The sequence below is a fragment of the Ammodytes marinus genome (assembly GCF_949987685.1).
Source record: "Ammodytes marinus genome assembly, chromosome: 11".
NCBI lineage: Eukaryota > Metazoa > Chordata > Actinopteri > Uranoscopiformes > Ammodytidae > Ammodytes > Ammodytes marinus.
The window spans coordinates 6,087,095-6,110,740 of NC_137215.1; the positions used below are offsets into that span (position 1 = coordinate 6,087,095).

A 23,646-nucleotide genomic window follows, 5' to 3' on the forward strand; every position below is an offset into this window, starting at 1 on the left:
CATACATCGACCGGCGCAGGGGACACATCGGTAAGCAGTGTTGAGAATTCTTTAATTTAAATGCGAACAATGCTAGTCATCGTGGATATATTGTGTCAATTTGAAGGGGGATTATTGGTTGCATGCATGATGCTTATTTCAATCAGTGAGCGTGTCTTTTCAATGCTTTTTAAACATTGGCGATTCAGTGCTAACTGCCATTGCCAGCAGACGCTCATTCAGGCCTCGCGCTCGATAACAAATCCTGCACGAGGCTAATCCTGGCAACAAAGCTAATGACGTGCCAATGCTACGTGCTAGCTGGCTAACGTACGTATATCATCATCTATTGGACCTGTCTCACAGCAGCCACGCTGTTTTAACACGTTGCTAGATAAACATAACACGTGTGAATAATGTCGACGAAGCTACACTTATGTGGAGCTTTTGTAAGCTGCTGTTGACAACCACTATAACCGTATTAGCTTGCTAGCCTACTGTGAGTTATATTGGCTAACGCTAGCCAGGCAGTTGCTGTGTCAGCAGATACTGACCACGGCAGACAACAAGGGTAAATAAATCACAGTTCTTATGTAATTTATTCTTTATAGAGGTACCAACTCCTTTCTTGACATGTCTCATTTCAGCAAGCCATGTAGGGGAAATTATTATTAGAGTACCGTAGGAACTAGCTAAAGTTAAAGGTTATAACAGCTTGCACAGTCCGCGTAGACAACACGCAGGCTGTGTGGGTGCCTTCGCATTTGTGAATTCTTCTCCTCTCTCGCATTTAATGTCGGCGGAAAAAGCGTTATCCAGGGTTCATAAATGAATTTAAAAAGTCTTAGAAGGTATTAGATTTATTAATCTTAAAAATAGGACAATACCGTAATTGGTATTTTAAACCCAATCTTAATGCTGCACTGGACATTGTTTAAGTTCTCATTGTTAAGCCTTTGCTGGCTATCTTTGGCTACAAATGCACCCACAGCTCTCTGTGCAACCTACTGAATTACCAAGGAAACAGTGATGGGCTATGAGCAATGCAGTTTAGCAGGGAGAGATTTATAATATGTGGTACTGGATATACAATTAAATTTTTTAAGTTGAACACCCTTTGTTGTCTTGCATGCCTTAAACTCATTTCATGCCATGGCATAGTACATATGTGTTAGGTTCATTAGATTAGATTGTATTTGATTTTTTACCTCAGTTGTTCCTACATTTTGTGTCTTTTTTAGTGACAAGCATCGGCCTGGTGTGAGCAGAGACGGCCCGTAACCTGAGCGAGTCATGGCCCAATACGGGGGACAGAAGAACCCGCCGTGGGCGACTCAATTTGCCCCCTCAGCGGTGTCCCAACAGGGCCACTCGGGACAGTCTCTGGACCTCAACAGCCTGCACTGTGAGTAAATCAGGGGTTCTGAGCTGCTTCATTCCATCTTTTATTGAATGGCAAAAATACACAAATATTGGATTGTTTGGTCTTAAGTTATATGGACTTTTTCTTGTTGACTTGTTGGCGTTACATTATTTTGCCCATCATGTTATAAACCAGAGTATCCCACTCTATATTTTTCCAAACCTTTAATTTAGTTTAGTTTATATTTCACAAACGTTAAAAAGTACATGTTTGGGTGCGGCAGAAACATGTACAGGCTTGTATGAAAGCCACACCCAAAGAAACATTTGATTATCAGAATACAACACAATAAAAAAAAATACACAGCAGTCAAATAACCCTTGTCCCCTCTGCAGCTCTGGGAGTGCAGCAGCCGTCTCTACTGGGAGCCTCTCCCTCCGTTTACTCCCAGCAGTCAGCCTTGGCTGCCGTCTCCCTGAGCAACCAGTCAGCTGCAAACTATCAGCTGTCTCAGCAAACAGCAGCTTTACAGCAGCAAGCGGCAGCAGCAGCTGCTGCAGCGGCAGCACTTCAACAGGTCAGTGAGGTCACACTTTGTTCACACTATGTAATCAATGCATCTTGCTATCGTCATATGTAACTAAATCGACATAAACAGAAATATTTCCGATATATAAACCCGGGTAAGATCATGTCATGTCCTCCGATGTCATGGCACTTCTAGCACTTCTAGTGAATGTCGCTGGTTTATTCAGAATATTCTGATTGACATATACATTGGAATAATTACAAAGCTGCTGCACATGTTAAACACCCCTATATGGAATGTTGTCTTAACCAGAATATGGACCTTAATCGTATTGATTAACTAACATCTCTCTCTTCTTCTTTGTCATTTTTATAGTCTCAGATAAATTCTGCCCTTCAGCAGTATCAGCAACAGCAGCAGCAGCAACAACAACAACAGCAGCAGCAGCAACAACAACAACAACAACAACAGCAGCAGCAGCAGCAGCAGCAACAACATCAACAACAACATCAACAGCAACAGCAGCCGCCCCAGCAACTCTACAATGTTCCTCATCAGGTGAAACATTCGCTCATTCTGCTTTCAGTCACATTTATTTAGAATATTCCTGTGCTCATAAGTACCCTGGAGAATATATTGGTTGGTTTAGACCCTCCAAGGTAAATCAGATTGGTATTATGCCTTTTATTTAGATGTGTCATGTCTTTAACACTGATAGTTTTTTGGGGAAAATAAGCCAAGGTCAGGTCATACAGTATTACTTTTTAAATGACCTAAGCTTTGACAAAAAAAAATTACTCCTGATATCCAATCTATTTTTGGACATGCTATAGTGCTCCATACCTCCATAACAACTTACTAATCCTCTCCTAAGGCAGAGACCATGTGCATGCACGGTAAGGGTAATTTGATTCGACTACTCAAGAGACTGTGTGCGTGCTAACTAGATCTTGTTTCAAGGAGCAGAAATCATTAGTAAACACACACACACGCACACACACACACACACACACACACACACACACACACACACGGGCAATAGATAACTCTTATGAAAGCACAAGGTGTATCTTTGCAATGTTGGCAAATCTACAGTATAAAGTTTACAAAATGTTCACTCTTGGTATTTTGTATTTTCCTTCAAAACAGCTTCCTCAACCTCAACAGGCATTGCTTTCTCAGGTAATGTGCAAAAACCCATTCATAAACAACATTAGGGCTGCAACTAACGATTATTTTGATAATCGATTAATCTGTCGATTATGTTCTCGATTAATCAATTAGTGTTTTGGTCCTTAAAATGTCAGAAAATGGTGAAAAATTGATAAATTTTCCAAAGTCCATGATGATGTCCTCAAATGTATTATGTCCAAAACACAGATATTTCAGTTTACTGTCATAATAGGGTTAAAGAAACCAGAAAATATTCCCATTTGAGAAGCTGAAATCAGAGAATTTGGAATTTTTTTATTAAAAAATTACTCGAAACGATTAATCGATTATCAAAATAGTTGGCGATTATTTTAATAATCGATTAGTCGATTAATCGTTGCAGCTCTAAACAACATACATTACATTGAGTGACCATGGCATTTACTGATTGAATTTATACATGCAAATAGTGTGGTGTTCATAATAGCATACTAATGTTAGCATCTTTCTTTTTCCCAAACATCAGCCTCCCGTCGCTTTGCCGACCAGCATGAGCCTGTCCAATCCGCAGCAGACGGCCCAGATAACGGTTTCCTACCCGACACCGCGCTCCAGCCACCAGCAGCAGACGCAGCCCCAGAAGCAGAGAGTCTTCACCGGGGTCGTCAACAAGCTGCATGACACGTTTGGCTTTGTAGATGAAGATGTCTTCTTTCAGCTAAGGTGAAGGAGAATATGGTCATTGGTCCTTATCACTGCATGTCTTGTGCAAATGAGTGTGTCGCTGGAATGAAGATTTAAATATTCAGTGACATTGAAACTAAATTTTACAGAAAAGTGTTGGAGGCAACGGGAGACATTTTTTTTTCATCATGAGTTTGAATCTGTGAACATCTTTCCAAATTTACTGCAGTCTTTATCTGTTGTCTTTTTTTCTTGACATTGTATTTCGTATTACTCTCCCGTACCATTTTTCTTATGCCCTGCCCTTGAAATGTCCTAGGCTTCCCTAACAGACAGTTCAAAAGGATACTTAAAGCCTTTTCCATTTTGAAACTAATCTGAACTAAGATGTAATGAAAGTCAAAGATGTCTAAACGTTTTTTGTTTTTTTATTATCTCCTCAGTGCTGTGAAGGGGAAGACTCCTCAGGTGGGGGATAGGGTCCTGGTGGAAGCCGTGTACAACCCCAACATGCCCTTCAAGTGGAACGCCCAGCGCATCCAGACCTTACCTCAGCTCCCAAACCAGTCGGTGAGAACACTGTAGTGACTTTGCCACTTGTACAAACTGTTAACTACGTCCTTTCTGTCTGCTTCAGTTGAAGGTGTAGTCTGCGATTCTGAAGAAAGCTTGTTGTCAAAATCATCAAGTATTTCCAGGTGATTTTGATATCAAGCGTTCTCCAGAATCTCTGACTCCGCCTTAATTATCTGTTTATTCATTGGAACACTTGATGACATTTCTCTATCACAGAAGCTACATTATGAAAATGTCAATACAGTATGTCTGGTTTTCATAAATCCACAGGTTCATTTTAAAATCCTGGACAATTCCCCTGGAGGAGCGTCCATAATTGTAGTTTTTTTTTAATTCAATGTGATTTCTTCCCTGTACCTTTCTGTCTGTTATTAACTGTTGTGTTCTCGGTCCTTCCTAGCATCAGCTGCAGCATCAGCCTTTACCTCAAGCTTCCCCACAGCTCGGAAACCTTTACAATGAGCCCGGGATGCAGCTGCGCTACTCAGACATGCTCTCCAATGTGGACAACAGACTAAATGTAACCGGCCTAACCCCGAATCACACACTTTTCTGCTCCCTCTTCTCACTCAGTTTCTTTCATAGATTTTTTTCTTTGATATCTGGCTTTGTTGGTGAACATCTACTATTAACGGCGTTGTTTTGTTTTTTCTTTTAGTTTGCAGTCATTGCCAAATGGATAGAACCACGTTTTATCAGAGTTAGGTTATGTTCATGGTTAACCGTTAAGAAGATCTTTAACCGGTTAATACTAAAGGTTAAACGGTTAAAAAAAATTAAATAATATTAATTTCTCTGAAATCCGGACTCTTATTTTGATATCGCTAAACCGGATGTAAGAATGCCAACTGTCAGTAAAGAATGAAACGAGTAGTGTAGGCTACGCTCAACTTTATAATAAGTCCATGGTACGATCCCAGTCACAACTTATGGTCACAACACTCCCATGTCATATGTTTGTATAATTGAATTAACAGCGTGGGCTCCCGCTAGCTTAACATAGCGCTAGCATTAGCCTTCTTGAGGTGGATGCTGTCCTGCATCTATCACCGTCTCAGTGAGTGTGTGAGGGAGTGACAGACAGCCAGGCAGTGAGTGCCCGCCCCCTGCACAGACACAGGTCTGCCATGATTGTGTGCCAGGATCAATAGCGAAAATCCGTCATAAACAAAAGCGTTAACTAAGTATTGTTATGCAGTACTGATAACATCGGAGCTTATCAATATTACGGTCTGTCAAAATGTTGCCCCGTGCTCAGCACTACTTGGCACCGGGTTTCGGTAGGCTACCCATCCCCTAAGCCTGTCTGTGTGTGTAAATGTCCCTTTTCAGTCACCTATTGCACTTTCTGCTCCTACTTTCGCATACTAGACCTCTTCTCACAACAGACAAAGGTGCCGTGTGAATGTCAAAATGTAGGCATTTAAATTGGCTACTGTTCCCTGAATTGTTTTTAAATTAATATGCCGGTCCTTGGAACAAAAAAAGGTCGGGAGCCCTGCTATAATGCTTCATGTATTTCACTATAAATAGGCTACATTAAATCTTAACGGTTAACCGGTTAATAACCGTTAATTCTGGTGGTTAACCGGTTAAAGAAAAAATTCTAAATGGCCATCCCTAATCAGAGTATTTTTATACTATTGCTTCTTTACACAGTTTTCAATGTGCCTTTTGCGATAGATTACACCCTTTTAATCTAGGTTATAGAATATATATGCTGTGTTTGGAAATCAAATAATCCTTGAACTTTTTCATTGGTTTCAGAGCATTTTCACATGTTGGGCTTCTTAATATTTAAAACAGTAATTCTCTTGGTCAACAGTGCCTCTTTTTCTACACCAACACGTTTGGTAGAAATAAATACGATTTTTAATCTTTTTGCCTTGGGACAGGTCAAACCTGGATCATTACATTGTTTAAATTCAACTGAAGTCTGTGTTTAAATTCAACTGAAGTGTCTTTGAGACGCCGGCTGAGTCCTGTAGCAAACTAAACTAAACCAGACTGGCCTTCTGGGCTGAGATTTTTTTGTTTCACACCAGGTGTTCCTTCATCAGGACAACCTATCAGGTCACCTCTGATAAGGCTTGCACGACTCTTTCTTTCAAGCTGCTTCTCATGTTTTTGTACAGTTCATCTTGTTATTTATTGAGCAGACATTGGCATGAAAACAGAAGATTGTTGTAGTTTCGGCCTATGAACATATGCTGACCTAGATCTTTTCCATTCCCCCTGTTTTCCAGAACCAGCAGCAGCAACCCAACATGATGAAGTGCCCCTCTATGATGCAGTCTCTTCCCCCTCCTAACCCGTTCAGTGTCCAGTCCCAGGCGCCCCCTCCCTCCCTGCTGCAGGCCCAGCTGTCTGCAGCCTCTCTGGCCCCTCTGCTCCAAAACCCCCCTCAGCCTCTGCTGCCACAGCCGCCACCCAAAGGTAAAATACCTGTCAGTCACTGCATGTATCTAGTACTGGATGTAAAGCGGTACTGTGCAAGTAGTTGTGTTCCCCACTATCTTTGCAACTGTTGTGACACACGCTTTCCTTAGCCTTGTTTCCACTGAGCGGTACAGTTTGATTTGGTATGGTATGCAATTATTTGGGCTTCCACGGTCAAAAGCTGGGAAGGGTACGGTCAGGAATATTCCTCACCTACCAAGTAAAGGGTAAGGGTACTCTCGGCAGTGGAAACGCTAAACAGATCTAGGGTAACCATTCCGTACTAAACCAATATTGTGTAATGTTAGCTTTTTAAAACGGATTGCTATTGAATAAAGTACCAGCAGAAAAATAGGCACTTTTGGAATGTTACATCTGGTTAACAAGCACATAATTTGCCTTCTTTCCCTTGTCTGTAGATGTGTTTTCAGGCGGTCTGCTTCAGCCTCCAGTCAGAATGATGCAACAGCCGCAGCCGGTCCGACGCATCGAGCCGCCGCCACGTTTCCCCAGTCGCATCGATCGAGGCCCGGAGCTCATCCTCAGAAACAAAGAGGAACGCAGGTTAGTCAGTGATGCATTTTCTCTGATATCTATCTATCTATCTGGGAAAGTCATTAACCCTTTAGGCGCCAAAGTCGCAAAATTGCGACATGACGCTTTACTGAATCAAACAGCTGTTTTCTCTAAATAGTGTTATATTTTGTTCAAACTCCCCTCCACTAGTTGGCAGACATCCCATACCTAGACCTTAGCTCAGAAAAACGTCATGCTTCAATGCAAAAAAATCGCGGAAATCCCATCTAAAAAATAGATAAATAAAAAATAGAAGAAAAAAGGAAATAAAAATGGTTGTGGGTAAAAAAAAATATCATAAAAAACGCCTACTGTTTACATGTTTGTGGTGTAGTTCTAGTTTACAACTGTTGGCTTACAACAAAGTAGACATCATTACAAATGGATGGAGGGGTGAATCTGATTAAATAAATTCAACTCTCTTTCAAAATATCAGGTATTTCATGGAAATTACATAATCCAACATGGCCGCCACCATATGATGTCATAATATGCTAATTAGATGGGAAAATGCACTCCCCAGATAAACTTTAGGTCATTCTCAATATTTGTCTCATTTACACTTTGTCTCTATCTCAAACCACTTTCAATCCAGAGCCTTCTGAAATTTAAGTGTCAAAATCTAGTATTTTTTAAAATAAAACCCGGCGCCTAAAGGGTTAAGAACATGTTTTTATTTACAATGGTGGTCTTAAAATCATTTTTTTTATTTTATTTTTTTTATTTTAGAGGTTTTATAGTTTTATACATATGGACAATTAAAAACAGAATAAGTAAACACATACAATACATACACAACACCCAACCCCCTCTCCCCTTCCCCCTCCCCCCTCCCTCACATAAACAGACAAGGAATACAGAAAAAGTGAAATAAATAACTAAGACAAAATTATTAAGAAAATAAGCTATAAATACACAAGAAACAAAACAAAGCTAAAACAAAAACAAAACTGGGGCAAACCTCACACCTTTTGGTTCCCTAAGTGCCGCAGCACTGGGCCCCATATAGCGGGGAATTTATGGGGGTGGCCTGACATCTCATGTCGTAGCCTTTCCACATGTAGAATGCCCACCATTTTAAAATTTGTCACAAAATATGTATAATATAAATTCCATTAATATTTTTTCTGAATTTTCCAGCAGAGACAGAGAGCGTGAGCGGAGGCGGTCCAGGGAACGCTCGCCGACACGTAAACGTTCCAGAGACCGATCTCCCAGAAGGGAGCGCTCACCCCGCAGGCCTCGCCGGGTGGTTCCTCGCTACACAGTCCAGTTCTCCAAGTTCAGCTTAGACGGGTCAGTGCAATATTTTCAGTAGAAACTTGAGCTGGGTATCAATAAAAAAAATTATATTGATACAGACACATAAACCTTGACTTTGTCACCGGTTTTCTGAACGGTACTATATTCAAAAGCATTCGTTTTTAAAAAGCTAACATTACACATTATGGTAAAATTCTACAAGGTTTATCTTTCAGCTCCTTGGCTGGCCATTTTAACATAATATCAAAAAACTATGGAACTTCGATACCCAGGCTTAATGTAAACAGGCTCAATGGTGTGACAGTCGATATCCCGGTCCTGGTTTGTGTGTGGAGATATTAACTTTCCTCTTTTTGTTCTCCAGCTCAAACTGTGACATGATGGAGCTGAGGAGGCGCTACCAGAGCCTCTACATTCCTAGTGACTTCTTTGATGCGGTCTTCACCTGGGTGGATGCCTTCCCTCTGGTCAGACCCTTCCAGTTCAGTAACGCCTGTAACTTCCACATCCTGCACAAAGAGGTGGATCCTCTGGTTAAGAATACAGCTGTACTGGACCCTCCTGATGCCAACCACACCTACAGTGCAAAGGTATGACTAAATATAACGCACCAGTGGGTCTCCAATGTTTCTAGTCTAGTTCGCTTGACCAGTGCGAGTGCTCCACACCGCACTTAAGCACTGTACACCTCCTTGGCCCTAGCCCAGTCGGAAGAGGTGTGAGGCTAGGATGCTAATCTACGAGCACCAGCATAGAAAGCTGTACCGACGTCAATTTATTTGCGACTGTTTCAGTCTATGGATGCTTTTTTTTATTTGAGCCCTGTCCTTGAATGCACCTGAATTTCAGTGAATGTTTCGTACAATGACAATAAACAGTCTCATCATTTAATATGGTCTATCTCTGTTTCAGGTGATGCTGCTGGCTAACCCCAGTTTAGAGGAACTTTATCACAAGTCCTGTGCTCTAGCAGAGGACCCCCAGGAACTCAAAGACTCCTTCCAACATCCTGCTAGACTCATTAAGGTACAGCACATACGTCCCATACCTGTATAATGCACATTAGAGGATTTGCACCTATTCCATTTCTGACACAATGTGGAAGAGTCCTAACTAATGTTGGCTACTCTGTGTAAACTACCTTGGTGTTTTTTCCTCTCTTATGGTTGTGGATCATGATTGAGGTATGATTTATATTTAGACATGCTGACAACCATTTTTTTCTTTATCTCTCTCTCTCTCTCTCTCTCTATCTTTCCTTGACTCTATCCACCCTCCAAACCTGTAATCTATATTGTCCATCCCCATTACCATCTAACCTGTTCTCCTGTGTGGCTCTCCCTTGTACCCGTCTGTCTTTCTCCAATAGTTCTTGGTGGGAATGAGAGGTAAAGATGAGGCCATGGCCATCGGCGGCCACTGGTCTCCCTCTCTGGACGGGGCCGACCCAGAGGCGGACCCTTCAGTCCTTATAAAGACAGCCATACGCTGTTGCAAGGCGCTCACAGGCATAGACCTTAGTCTGTGCACTCAGTGGTAAGCAATGTTTTATTCATCACTTATATTTGTGTTTCATTGATTGTGCTGCTGATTAACTAAAGGTTGAGTCAGTGATTCTGGGGAAAGTTTGTTGTCTAAATCACTTTTTTTCAAAATCTGTGAATCAGACTGGTGTTAATACACAGCGTAGGCTCTGTAAACTGGTAGGTAATCAAAGGGGCCCACCTTAGCTAGCAACATGCCGGTTGTGTATTCATTTTTTTCAGCACACCCACATTACGTGCAGGTAGCGGATCGTGAGGAGGTATTCCCTGTTTTTTACAAAAAGTGATTTTGACAACAAGCATTCTCCAGAATCTCTGCTGGTACTAAAACAACTAAATGACCTATAATGTGCTACTTACTTGTCGTTCTTTTTCAAACTCAAATCTCATTCGGTTGGGCGGTACCTTTTTGATTTTCCGTTATTTATATTAATGATTATTTGCTACCTATAATTTACCTTTATTATTTATTGTGATGTGCATTGTTCTTTTTGGCCTTCTGTGTGTTGTTGTCTTGGCGCTATCTTTCTGTCACACTCTTCTATACTCATAAATGCATATTTCATTGTGATGAAAATCCAAACACATGGACTGTGGCCGGAAGCAGTAGCCTGGACCAGAAGACACAACCATTACTTTTGTTTTTGTGTATATATTTTTTTTCTTTTTGTTAAATATCTTACATATTTAACTTGCTTTTTACTGTCCTGTTGACTCTGTCTTCTCTTCGCACAACCCTAATGTAGTGCGTTTAAGTGTACAAGGTTAAACGCAGAAACACCCATCCATAATTGGCTGAAAGAAAGCTATAATGGGGACGAATTTGGGGGCTGTGATTTATTTATACATTTATTTCATGTGATTTGTCTGTGAACTTTCTCAAAATGGCTGCCGTAACCCCGTGACAACAACGGTTGGAGAGCTGCAGACTGGGTCCATTTGTCTAATGTCTATCTATGCTGTGTGTGTTAGTGTGTGTGTTGGAGAAAGGCAGGTCACTGCAATGATGTGATATCACACAATCATTCAGTGACCTCATGAATGGGAGGGAGTAGCTGTAATAGAAGGCTCGCCCTTACTACTAGCTTGCCTTTTTATTTTTTTACATTCTTTTGTACCCTGACCAGAATGTTTCTTTCCAATGCACCTTCTTCCTTTGCGACAGGTATCGTTTTGCAGAGATTCGCTATCACCGGCCGGAGGAGACACACAAGGGGCGGACAGTCCCCGCTCATGTGGAGACAGTGGTTTTGTTTCTCCCGGATGTTTGGCATTGTCTTCCTACCCGCTCAGAGTGGGAGGTGCTGTCACGGCGACTCCGCGACCAGCTGGCTGAGAAGCTGTCGGCCGAGCGCAAGGAGGCGGATGGAGAACAGGCACTGAACCGCTAATCCCTTCTCTTCTCATTTCCCGCTTCTCACAGGAAGGCACAGGAATTACAAACAAACTAAAACTAAAAAAACAAAAAGCCCAGATTTTTACACTATCATTCACACACATCATTCAGCACTCATCACCCAATCAGACAGACACGGACATAGGCAGACACAAAAACCCCTCACCCTAGGCTTGTCCTTACTTACTCCCTTCCCCACCTGTCCCCTTCTCCTCTGCTCCTCCATCCCTCCATCAGCACACCCACCTTCCCCTCACATCCAGCAGACACACACAGTGGAAGCAGTGAGACTAGGTCGTGTTGGGTAGGCCCTCAACGCAACTGATAAAACAGCTTCCAGCTTCTGCAAAAACACCTCATAATTGGGTGCTAATCTGAGTTTTAATCATTAAGTCCTGCCATTGTTTTGGTTGTGCATTAATTTAACAATACTTGCCTAAGCTTGCTTTTGAATTGGGGCGCTTGCAAAATTTGCTTTCAAATTCATTTGAGCCAGTGGTGATTTATTTCTTTACGCTGGAATCTGTGGAGTCAGTTGCGTGTAATTAAGTGTGTGTTTTTGTAGAAATGTTTATTTTTTATTTTTATGATTTTCACATCAATTTGAATATGGTCTGACTTTGAAAAGAGAGCCTCCCCAAGTCCCTGTTTCTTGTCTGTTCCTGTTGGTGGATTCTACCTTTTCATTTCGGACTATATGTAGAATTTGGTTTTTCCAGGGCAGTTGGTTGGACTGAAGGACGTAGGTTTAAAAAACCCATAAATGGCAATACCCCAGTCATATAGACCATGGTTTAGGGCCCACCTTGTCCAGAGACCAGCTTCAGTTCACTTGATGTACCTACCTACCTACCTACGTACCTACACACCTTTTGAACACAACCTCTCATTGATTTTTACCTTTTTTTGTGTTCCACAGATTGATTGATTGGCAGCCTGGGGGCATTTCTGTTGGTTTTAATAAGAGCTAGAGAGCTTCCCTGTGTACGCTTCAGTAGCAGTGGACTAAAACGCAGTTCGAGAGCTCACTAGGACGAGACAATGAAAGACAAATGTGACCTTGCTTCTTGCACGGATCAACTTTAAAAGTTCACTCGGGCCTAGAACGCTGTACTGACTGTTCTCTATCCCACCTCTCTCTCTCTTTCTCTCTCTGCCTGTCTCTCTATCTTAATCATTCCCTGTTTAGGAGGAAGAGGAAAAGGATGATGATGAGTTGAAGGATGTTAGTGTTCCCACACACTGGGCCAAACTCGACCCAAAATCAATGAAGGTATGTTTCAAGGATAAACTTCTAATTTTTTTTCTTCATTTTTGAAAAAACTGTCGCTTCAAATGAAGACGGATCACCTCAACATTATTTGCTCTAAACAGCATCGCATACATTTATAATACGTTTATTTATTTATTATAAATGTTCATTATTTTCCCCTGTTTTCTCCACTGTGTAGGTAAATGACCTGCGTAAGGAGCTCGACTGTCGCTCTCTGAGCTCGAAGGGCTTGAAGTCTCAGCTGATCGCGCGCCTCACCAAGCAGCTGAAGGTGGAGGAGCAGGTGGAAGAGTCCAAAGAGCCGGAGAAACCTGAGACCAAAGTCCCAGAGGAGGAGGAGCCCGCACGCCCCGAGGACGACAAAGAGGTACTGACTGCTTTGATCATGGGAAAATTGGATGAATTATGTTTAATCAATATGGTAAAAAAGACATGTCCACACATACAATGATATTTAAGAAAGAAAGAAAAAAACACACACTGTTTGTTCAGTAGATTTCAACATAAATTGCCATCTGCAAATCGAGGTCATGACTCCAGCGTTTCTGGTGTTCATACACAGCCTTGGCTAAAAAGAGAATAGACTTTTTTTCAGTCACACAGTACGGACAGGTAGCAGATGGTGAGGAGATATTCTATGATTTTGACAACAAGCATTCTCTAGAAGCACCGACTCAACCTTTTACGTGTTTGTCTTTTGAAATGTTTCATAGTCTCATGATGCAAGCTGCCTTCTGAGTCAGAAGTCCATGTGGACAATGATCTGACTCAATTTGAGTTTTGCTACAGAATAGTCCAGTCTCACGTAACTCAGCATTCTTCCTTCTGTGATTTCTGTTGATGTGACGGACTGGTACATTACTGCAAACTGACACAAATAATAGAATTGATTGAACAACACATACAATGATATTTAAGAAAGAAAGAAAAAAACACACTGTTTGTTCAGTAGATTTAAACATAAATTGCCATCTGCAGATCAAGGTCATGACTCCAGCGTTTCTAAAAAACAAAACAAAAAAAAAACACGTTTCCCTGTCCGAACAAATACAAAAATAAAGTTTTCCAAAATCTTCACTTTGGGCGGAGTTTTTTTTAAAACATTCTGGTTTTAGTGTCTGGTTGTGATATGTGTGTGTTGAAAAAAGGCCAAACCACACAGAAAAAGATACAGCTACGAATATGCCCTGTGCACGTGTGGAGATAGATTGTTTTGAATCCCGTATCCTAACCGCAGTGTTTCTCTCTGTCAGGAGGAGGAGAGGAAGAAGCAGGAGGAGCTTGAGCGCCAGCGGAGAGAAAGGCGTTACATCCTCCCCGATGAGCCCACCATCATCGTACATCCAAACTGGGCCGCCAAGAACGGCAAGTTTGACTGTAGTGTCATGTCTCTGAGCGTGCTGCTGGACTACAGGCTAGAGGACAACAAGGAGCATTCCTTTGAGGTGAGAATGAACTCCAAGAACGCCCATGACACCTGACTCAAAACCTTATATTTAACTTTCTTCTTCTTCTTTTTTCTTTACTTTTATTTGATGTAGAGCGTCTTTAATTGTCCTCTTATTATTAACTGGTCACAGCGTTATGTTAATGCTGTGTAAGAGAATGTGAATAGAACTTACGTGATTCTTGTTGTTCTGAGTTTGTACCTTCATATTTGAATGCACTTACTGGAAGTTGCTTTGGATAAAAGTGTCAGCTAAATAAAATATAATGTAATGAAAAAAGACTTCCGTGCATATGTACCATACAGTAATGACACTATCAATTATTTCTGAGTTTCCCAAACTGTGATTTGGTCAGTGATGAGAAATCATGCACCACGCTGAACATGTGATGGATAACACTACCACAATTTCTGAGACCACGAGTGGGACATTTTCTTTTTCTTTTTTATATTAATAATTTTCTTGTATTGACACTGATTTAATGTTGGAGTCAGTGATTCTGGAGATTGCTTGTTATCAAAATCAGCCTTGAGTGCACATGTACTATTGTAATTAGGGAGTGTACTGTACTGGAAAAGGACTATGAAGTGCCGAAAAGCACAGTTAGCGACTTTTTTTTCATCTTTTTTGGCACTCTTTTAAATCGTGACAATAGTCCATTGCAAATCTGCCCAACCCTAATGGTAATGTATGAAAACTAACTAAATGTGTTGATACACTGTCCTCTTCCTTCCTTCCAGGTTTCCCTCTTCGCTGAGCTGTTTAACGAGATGCTACAGAGGGACTTCGGTTACAGGATATTCAAAGCCCTCGCTTCATTTCCTACTAAAGACGAGAAGAAAGAGAAGGAGAAAAAGGCCAAGAAGGAGGTGGAGAAGAAAGAGGAAAAGAGTGAAGTAAAGAAGGAGAAAGAAGAAGAGAATGAAGAGCCAGTAGTGAAGAAGCCCAAAGAGGACGAGGAGGAGAAAAAGAAGGTAAGGCTGCTCTCTAAAGTTTGTCATTAGCTCAACAACTGATGTTTAGTTTAGTTTATTTCAAACGTGAGAAACAGAAATAATAGAAAATAGTCAGATAATTGTTTTTTTTTTGTGAATAAATAAACCAACAAAATAGATTAAATTATACCAACAAAAGCAGTAACAAAAGATACTTTAATACTACCCCTTCTCCACACTTAATTTATTTATTTATTTATTATTCTTTCGGACAATTCCACACAATACACAATTTTCTCTTGCAAATATTCATACATCATACTTTGTGTTGTCCGAAGGGAGACGGAAGAAGCCAAAGGCTTATCAGGTCCCGCCCCCATTTTCATCAAATTCGGATTCAGATACACAGATTACTGTTTCAAAATAAAATTAAAACAAACAAAAAACATTATTTTTTATATATATATAGCTATATATGTATATACATATATACATATACACACACATATACATACATATACACATATATATATATATATAAATATACATACATATACACATATACATATACATACACACATACACATACTTTTTTTTTAAGAATCTGCAGTCCAATACACAGTCAATTTTAATCTAATTGCTTCAGCTTTTAAAATCAGTTCAGCACAGTTCAGTTTTTCTGTGACAATGCCAAGTGTATAAAGTGTGAAGTGGCCTTGTATTTGGCCTGTTCCATTACTAAACTGGTAGTCTAAACACTTCTGCAAAAGTATTCCAAAACAAGTCTGTCTGCTGGCCTGTATTATTTGTTACAACATTGTAATGAAAGTGACATTGACATTGTGCTCAGGTTATTAGTCTGTAATTTTCAATAATTTTTGAAACATAATTTGCTTTGAAATTGCGCAAACTGCAACTCCCTGTGACAACTTCATCAAGTCCATTCCACAGCTTAATACCATTTACAGATATCGAAAAGGATTTAAGTGTGGTCCGTATATTCTTCTCAGTGAATTTACCTTTTCTTCTTAAATCATGCGAAACTTCTCTGTCTTCAAACATTGCTTGTAAACTGTTAGGAAGGCTTTTCTTTGAAGCCTTGTAAATAATTTGTACTGTGTGGTAATTTACCACATCACGTAATTTGAGAATTCTGCCTTCAATAAAAAAGTTATTAGTGTGTGCCCTGTAATTGGCTTGGTAAATAATTCGTATTGCTTTCTTTTGAAGAATCTCCAACGGGTGCAATGTACCTTTGTAAGTGTTTCCCCATATTTCAGCACAGTAATGCAGATGTGGGGAAACTAAACTCCAGTATAATACAAGCAAGGCCTTTTGATTGAAACAATGTTGTGCTTTCCAAAGTATAGAAATACTCCTGGCTATTTTGCCCCTGAGATGGCTAACTTGTGGTTTCCAGCTTAATTTATCGTCAATTATTACCCCTAGGACTTTGTGTTGCTTGACCCTTTGAATTTCAATCCCATTTACCTTGATTTTTACAGCGACATCTGATGCTCTCCTGCCAAACATCATGAATTTAGTTTTTTCTAAATTTAGTGATAACTTATTTCGGTTTAACCACCCATGTAACTTAGTCAATTCACTGTTTACGATCTCAACCATATTATTCAGATCTTTCCCCGAATAGAAGATGTTTGTGTCGTCCGCAAATAAAATCAACCTTAAGACTTTCGACACTTTATATATGTCATTTATATAAAGCAGGAATAATTTCGGCCCCAAGATTGACCCCTGAGGGACCCCACAAACAATATCTAAGCATGTCGATGTGAACTCCCCTAATTTCACAAATTGTTTCCTGTCATGTAAATAACTTCTGACCCAGTCATGTGCCAAACCTCGAATGCCATATTTCTCCAATTTATTAAGAAGGATGTCATGATTAATAGTGTCGAATGCTTTTTTGAGGTCTAAGAAAATTCCTATAGAGTACAATTTGTGATCAATAGCATTACTAATAATTTCTACCGATTCAGCCAAGGCCAGTGCGGTGGAATGATTCTTTCTAAAGCCGAATTGACTGTCATACAGAAGTTGATGTTTAGTAATGAATTCATCAAGTCTATTGCTGAATAACTTTTCCAGAATTTTAGAAAATTGTGTTAAAAGTGAGACTGGTCTATAATTAGTAAATGAATGTTCATCACCATTCTTATGTAATGGTATAACCTTAGCTACTTTCATGTTAGAAGGAAAAATTCCTGTTTGAAAAGATAGGTTAAAGAGGTGTGCTAGGGGTTTAATAATACTTTCTTGCACTGATTTGATTACTTTCATGTGAAACCCAAGCGCGTCTCTAGAGGTCTTTGTTTTCATTCCGAGCAATATCTCCCTTATCTCGTTGGCCTCGACTGGCTTCAAAAACATGGAGTGTTGAAGAGACGCTTCATTTTCGCCAGACTCCCCTACACTCTTCCCACAGATCCCTTTTGCTAAATTAGGTCCAATATTAACAAAAAATTCATTTAGTTTATTTACCGCAGTGTTCATGCATTCAAACTTAACGTTATTTTCATGGAAATACTGAGGATAATTATGTATTCTGCTGTCATTTCTTAACACTGTATTTACTATATCCCACAATTTTTTGGGTTGATTTGCATTTGTTTCTAACAACTTACCATAATATTTCTTTTTACAAATTATTTAATAACTTCCTATTGAATATGCATTCAAATGTTAATTATACATTCACCCACACAGAAATGTAATCTTTATGCATATTTTTATACAGATCGAGGAAAAGACTGTGAAAAAGGAGCCGTCTCCGGGTGAAGAGGAGAACGAAGACGAAGGCAGCACGGCCAACGCTGAAGAATATGATCCGATGGAGGCGGAAGAGGCAGAGGAGGACAATGATGAAGGTACTGCTTTCTCTCTCTCTTTCTCTGTCTGTCTGTCACTCACTCACCCACTCACTCACCCACTCACTCACTCACTCACTCACTCACTCACTCACTCACTCACTCACTCACTCACTCACTCACTCACTCACTCACTCACTCACTCACTCACTCACTCACTCACTCACTCACTCACACAATCCTAAAATAAAACACAATGGAATATTTCTGAGTTTCCCAAACTATGATTTGGTCAGTGATGAGAAATCATGCACCACGCTGAACCTGTGATGGACAACACTTTCCACAATTTCTGAGACCATACGTGGGGAAAAAATTACTTTTCTTTTTTTTTTTTTTTTTCATATTTTTATCAACACTGATTTTTAAAATATAATAAACTTTATTTAAATATCACTTTTTAAAACACCTTTACAAAGAGCTAAACATAAAAAGCATATTTAGAAGCAAAGGGCATAAAATAAATGCGCCATAAAACCTCCAAACTAATGATTATCACTTTAAAAATTAAATAAAGATGTATTTGCTCTTGTTCAACCTTGCTCCACTTTCTATCTTTATATTTCTTAGACAAGGATGATGAAGACTCTAATGACAAAGACAAGAAAGACCGCAAGGATGACCCCAAGTCGTCCAAAGAAAGATCCTCTAAAGATAAGGTACGTTGGTCACATTTGTAGGCATGCTACCAAGACTTTAATGTTGATGTACGTACACAGTACGCATTCTCCAGAAACACTGACTCAACCTTTACTTGTTTGTCTTTTGAAATGTTTCACTGTGTCATAATTGCAAGCTGCCTTCTGAGTCAGAAGTCCATGTGGACAATGATCTGACTCAATTTGAGTTTTGCTACAGAATAGTCCAGTCTCACGTAACTCAGCATTCTTCCTTCTGTGATTTCTGTTGATGTGACGGACTGGCACATTACTGCAAACTGCCACAAATAATAGAATTGGATTGAACAACAATAGTGTTTTTCAATGTGAATATTATAGATACGTATTTTTTTTTAAAGAGCTAAGTAAATGCACACCGATATTTAATATTATATAAATGAAATATGAATGTGCTTTTTGTTGTCACACCAGGAGAAGGAGAAGAAGCAGATGGTCACACACAACAAAGATCTGTTGATGGCGTTCGTCTACTTTGACCAGAGCCACTGTGGCTACCTGCTGGAGAGAGACATTGAGGAAATCCTCTACACACTGGGACTGCACCTCTCTAGAGCTCAGGTAAAGAAAGAACACACACACCATAACGTTATCATAATCCCTGAATCTTAGGCCACATACACTGATATTTATAAAAATGAAAGAAATTTGCAGATTTTTTTTTATAGAATACCTCTCTGTACACATGACAAAGCAAAAAACTATTGAAAACACTGACGTAATCATTCCAGGCCAGTATGTGGCGATAATGTGTAACGAACATTCCAGTGCGCGTGTGGACATGGCCTTAGTCAGTTTTATTTACATTGCTTGCCACTCACTCACTCACTGCCCTGAGATTTATTTAGGAACATCAGCCAACAGCGCTAATAAAGTGTCATGTTGAATTGTCTGTTTCCAGATAAAGAAGCTGTTGAACAAACCGGTGGTGAGAGAATCCTGTTACTACCGTAAACTGACGGACCGGGGGAAAGATGAACCCATCCCTTCATTTAATGAAGCCGTGATAGAAAACCTCTTAGGTGAGTTATCATGGATGTGCATGCTTGGACATATGTCTATCGGTTTTTTAATCTTAAATTTTAATAAAGTCAGTTAAAAACACATTGTTTTCTTCAATAGCTGTTATGTGACCCAGTCAAATCAGACCCAGAAATTAATACACGGGACACACCTCTTTTATATGGGATTTTAGTATTCATCTAAAATCACTTAAGCTTTATTGGGTGACTAGGAATAACCTTCCATTTTACAGATAGGTGCGATGTATGAAATCGTAAGCATGTGTGTTTGTTTTTGCATATGTGTTTATATAAAGCTCCGGGGTTCTTGAAATAGCTGAAAGTCCCTGAATTTTAGGAACCGTGGCTCTAGAAAAAAAAATCTTAAATGAATGTCTTCTCTCCCTTTCCCCCAGGTAACCGAGCGCTGCTGCCGGCTCCTAAAGCCCGTGCTCAGGCCGAGGCCAGCGAGTCCAGTAACCTGATCGTGTATAACGGAGCCATGGTGGACGTTGGCAGCATGATGCAGAAACTGGAGAAGACGGAGAAAGCAAGAGAGGAGATAGAACAGAAGCTCATGGTGCAGGATGCCAAAATGGGTACGATATGAACTGTGTAATATACTAACTATATTTGTCTATTGTTTCTAAGTCTCATGATTAAATAGTGTTAAAGGTGGAGTCGGCTATTCGAGAGAACGCTTGTTGTCGAAATCACTTTTAGTCAAAATCGGTGACTATCTCCTTACGATCCACTACTTGTACGTACTGTCATGAAAAAGAAATCTGGTGTTTATACACAGCCTTAGCTAAAAAAATAATAAAAAATGTTTTTGTCACACACAGTACGGACAGGTAGCGGATCGCGAGGAGATATTCACTGATTTTGAATAACAAGCATTCTCCAGAAATGCTGGAGTGGAGTTTCAGTGTCATAATTGCAAGCTGCCTTCTGAGTCAGAAGTCCATGTGGACAATGATCTGACTCAATTTGAGTTTTGCTACAGAATAGTCCAGTCTCACGTAACTCAGCATTCTTCCTTCTGTGATTTCTGTTGATGTGACGGACTGGCACATTACTGCAAACTGACACAAATAATAGAATTGGATTGAATTGATTGAACAACAATATTGTTTTTCATTGTGAAATGTTTTTTTTTTTTTTTTTTTTTTTTTAACCAGCTTATAAAATGTGCACAGACCCACAGTGCCTTTTTTAAGAGAAAATAAAATGTAATTGTCCCACCAGGGCATTGAAATTCTGGCACAATAAGAACAACAAAAACAGCAGGCATCACAAATCATTCAATTATTCAAAAGACTATTAGTCACTTACAATATGTGCACTTAAATACGTTTGCAGGAGTTCATACAATGTATCTCATTAAAATCTCTCATTGGGGGGTTGTTTAATTAAAACAGCTGCACTTGATTTGAAGGATCCCTCATGTATGTTATGCAAACCTAGTCAGCTTTCCTTCTGTAGTCACGTTACTATACCAGGAAATGATGGTTAACACAAGGAAGATCTCAGTTAGGTTGACATAGGCGGGGTTCCAATTCACATACTTTTTCTTTTTCCTACACTACATACTAAAGTACAGAAGAGTATTACAGCCACAGGAGAGAAAAAATCAGATAAGGAAGATTTATTTTATCATTATGTCGAAAAATGTCAAGAATAAAGACGAATACTCCAACATGTTATTGGAGTTAGTGGGTTATTTATGTATTTTTAGCATACTACAATTGACCTGCATGTTTTGGGACATCCTAAATCTTTTTTTCTGGCATACTAAATAGTAGGGAAGTATGGGGATTGGAACGCAGGGATATAATCTTGTCTTGTGTCCTTTCAGATGAAGATGGAAAGGTCAAAGCGCAGTTGGAACAGACTAACAAAGCCTTGAGCAAGGAGCTGGAGGAGGTGAAGAGTTCCCTGAGCCAAACGGAGGAGACACTGAAGGCCACGGAGGAGCAGAAGACCATCTACCACGGCACCATCAACAAGACCTCAACCTCCTTAACGGCCACCGTTAAAGCGCTGATGGCAGTGCTGGAAAAGGTGCAACATTTTCTTTATTTTTTTATTTAAAGCAGTCTTTTTATCTTATGTATCAAGCTGCATCACTGGTGGATTTTAAAACTTATTTTGTAGTTTAATTCTTAATGACAATTACTTACTGCCACTGCTCCTAACAGTGAAACTACAGACACATTTTAGACACATTTTAACCATGATTAAATATCTGCATATTTTTGAACATTTACATGTACAAGATTTTCGTAAGATAACAGCAAGTAGCTAATTTCGATATATAGTCACTTTGGCAGGTTCATGTTAAATACACATGTTGAAAGTAAAAAGGACATTTTATGAAGTCTAACATAAGATGGGTTATGGGCAGATGAAGCCTTCAAACTCAGCAACACAGTGACATCTGGTGACGTAGAGAATGTATCGCACCCTTTAAAGATTAGAGCCAGAGCATGACAACACCTCAATGATTTTCAATATTTCTGGTCTCATGTCTCTTGCTGTATTACATCAACATTACATCAACGGACATGTCTGAAAGGAGCTACATTAACCGATAGTTTTTCTTTCTCTTTCAGGATCAAGAAGAAGAGGAATCTGGTGAAGAAGTAACTGGTGATCTCATTCAGACGCCTCAAACCAACGGCGCTGACGAATGACTGACGTGTTTCAAATAGATTAAGCGTAACAACAGTTATCTTTAAAATTTGTAAATATTCACTAAACAAGCTTACCTTGGCTGTTTTATTTGGACCTATTGTCTCCCAGGTACATGTATGGATTAGGTAATTAATTAGTGACTTCGGTTAATGTGTAAAATAGATTTTTTATTTTAATTTTTTATTCTGAGGGTTGACTTTTCTTACCCAGAATAGTCTTAACTATGACAAAGCTTTGAAACGCTTATTTTCATAGTTTAAAGTTCAGTTGCTAACAATTTTTTCTTTTTGGCCCGTTGTTTTAGCTTGGTTGTAGATGTAAATGCCAGTATGTGTGTGTCGTATTTTGGTTATTTTGAGATTTTTGTTTTTCTAATGAGCAATAATAATGCTATTTATGTGCGAGAGAATTCATTTAAAAAAAACTATATTTAAAATAAACTAATTTTGAATGGTAAATGATAGGAAGGGGCTGTGTGTGGTTCGGACAGAATTTCTTTGTAAATTGTTGCGATTTGCTGTTTAACCACAAACGGTGTTCAATAAACACACAATGACTTTGTAGTTCTTCTTCAATTTTGCTGATTTTTTTTTTTCTCTTTTTTTCTCTTAAACACATGGCTATGCATGGTTGGTTCCTGCCTCTGACAAGAGTTGTTCTGCTATAGGAATCTTTTGAGCCTTTTGACATCACTGAACTGTGAGCGTTGGTTTGGGTTGTTCCGAAGAAGAGGCTTGAATGCATTAAAATGTGTGACAAAGCAGGACATTTTATTTTTCTATAAAAATACTGTACTATATGGATGTGGATGTGGATGTGTTGTGCAAGAGTAAAGTGAATCCATTTTAACACTACAGTCTTGGAATTTTTTTTTTTCTCCACCTGTTCAATGTCAAAAATGACCTCATCAAAATGAGCAGTTACTTCATTAAATACACGTGCTCCCGGCACACTCTTTGGTGCTCGCTCGTGTCTTTAAACCACTGCCGGTGTTGTCCAAATTTGCCAATAAGGTGCCACTATATCTTATTGGTTGTTGTGGGACTGTCCCTACACCTTGGCACTGACGTTGTTGCGTCAGGTGGGTGACGCTTGCAGTCTGAACAGTTTTGGCGCGGACAACAAACTTCCGAAGCTTATTACTGCAACGTCTACATCAACAACCCCTACATTTCCTATTCCCCGGTTAACACAACATGCTTTCACCACTCAAGCAGAAACTAGCA

The 23,646-nt window shown here is 39.6% G+C and overlaps 1 protein-coding gene across 1 annotated transcript; it reads left to right on the forward strand.

Annotated features, from left to right (window-relative positions):
* ccar1 (cell division cycle and apoptosis regulator 1) lies at positions 1-23,239 on the forward strand. Its single transcript, XM_080036339.1, has 26 exons — positions 1-30; positions 1,221-1,384; positions 1,738-1,919; positions 2,247-2,429; positions 3,021-3,053; positions 3,550-3,746; positions 4,151-4,277; positions 4,684-4,803; positions 6,530-6,719; positions 7,142-7,286; positions 8,439-8,594; positions 8,926-9,151; positions 9,474-9,587; positions 9,931-10,097; positions 11,271-11,481; positions 12,691-12,774; positions 12,953-13,141; positions 14,028-14,219; positions 14,963-15,196; positions 17,916-18,045; positions 18,616-18,704; positions 19,137-19,283; positions 19,624-19,744; positions 20,140-20,322; positions 21,582-21,787; positions 22,339-23,239. Exons 2-26 carry the CDS (start codon positions 1,273-1,275, stop codon positions 22,417-22,419), a joined length of 3,819 nt encoding a protein of 1,272 aa, XP_079892465.1. The 5' UTR covers positions 1-30; positions 1,221-1,272; the 3' UTR covers positions 22,420-23,239.
* Positions 23,240-23,646: the final 407 nt, after the last annotated feature.

Excerpts from the sequence above, each read along its gene's own strand:
- ccar1 (XM_080036339.1), top strand. The coding sequence starts at position 1,273 with ATGGCCCAATACGGGGGACAGAAGAACCCGCCGTGGGCGACTCAATTT. Across the intron at positions 2,430-3,020 it reads TCTACAATGTTCCTCATCAG|CTTCCTCAACCTCAACAGGC; the intron begins GTGAAACATTCG and ends CCTTCAAAACAG. Across the intron at positions 4,804-6,529 it reads ATGTGGACAACAGACTAAAT|AACCAGCAGCAGCAACCCAA; the intron begins GTAACCGGCCTA and ends CCTGTTTTCCAG.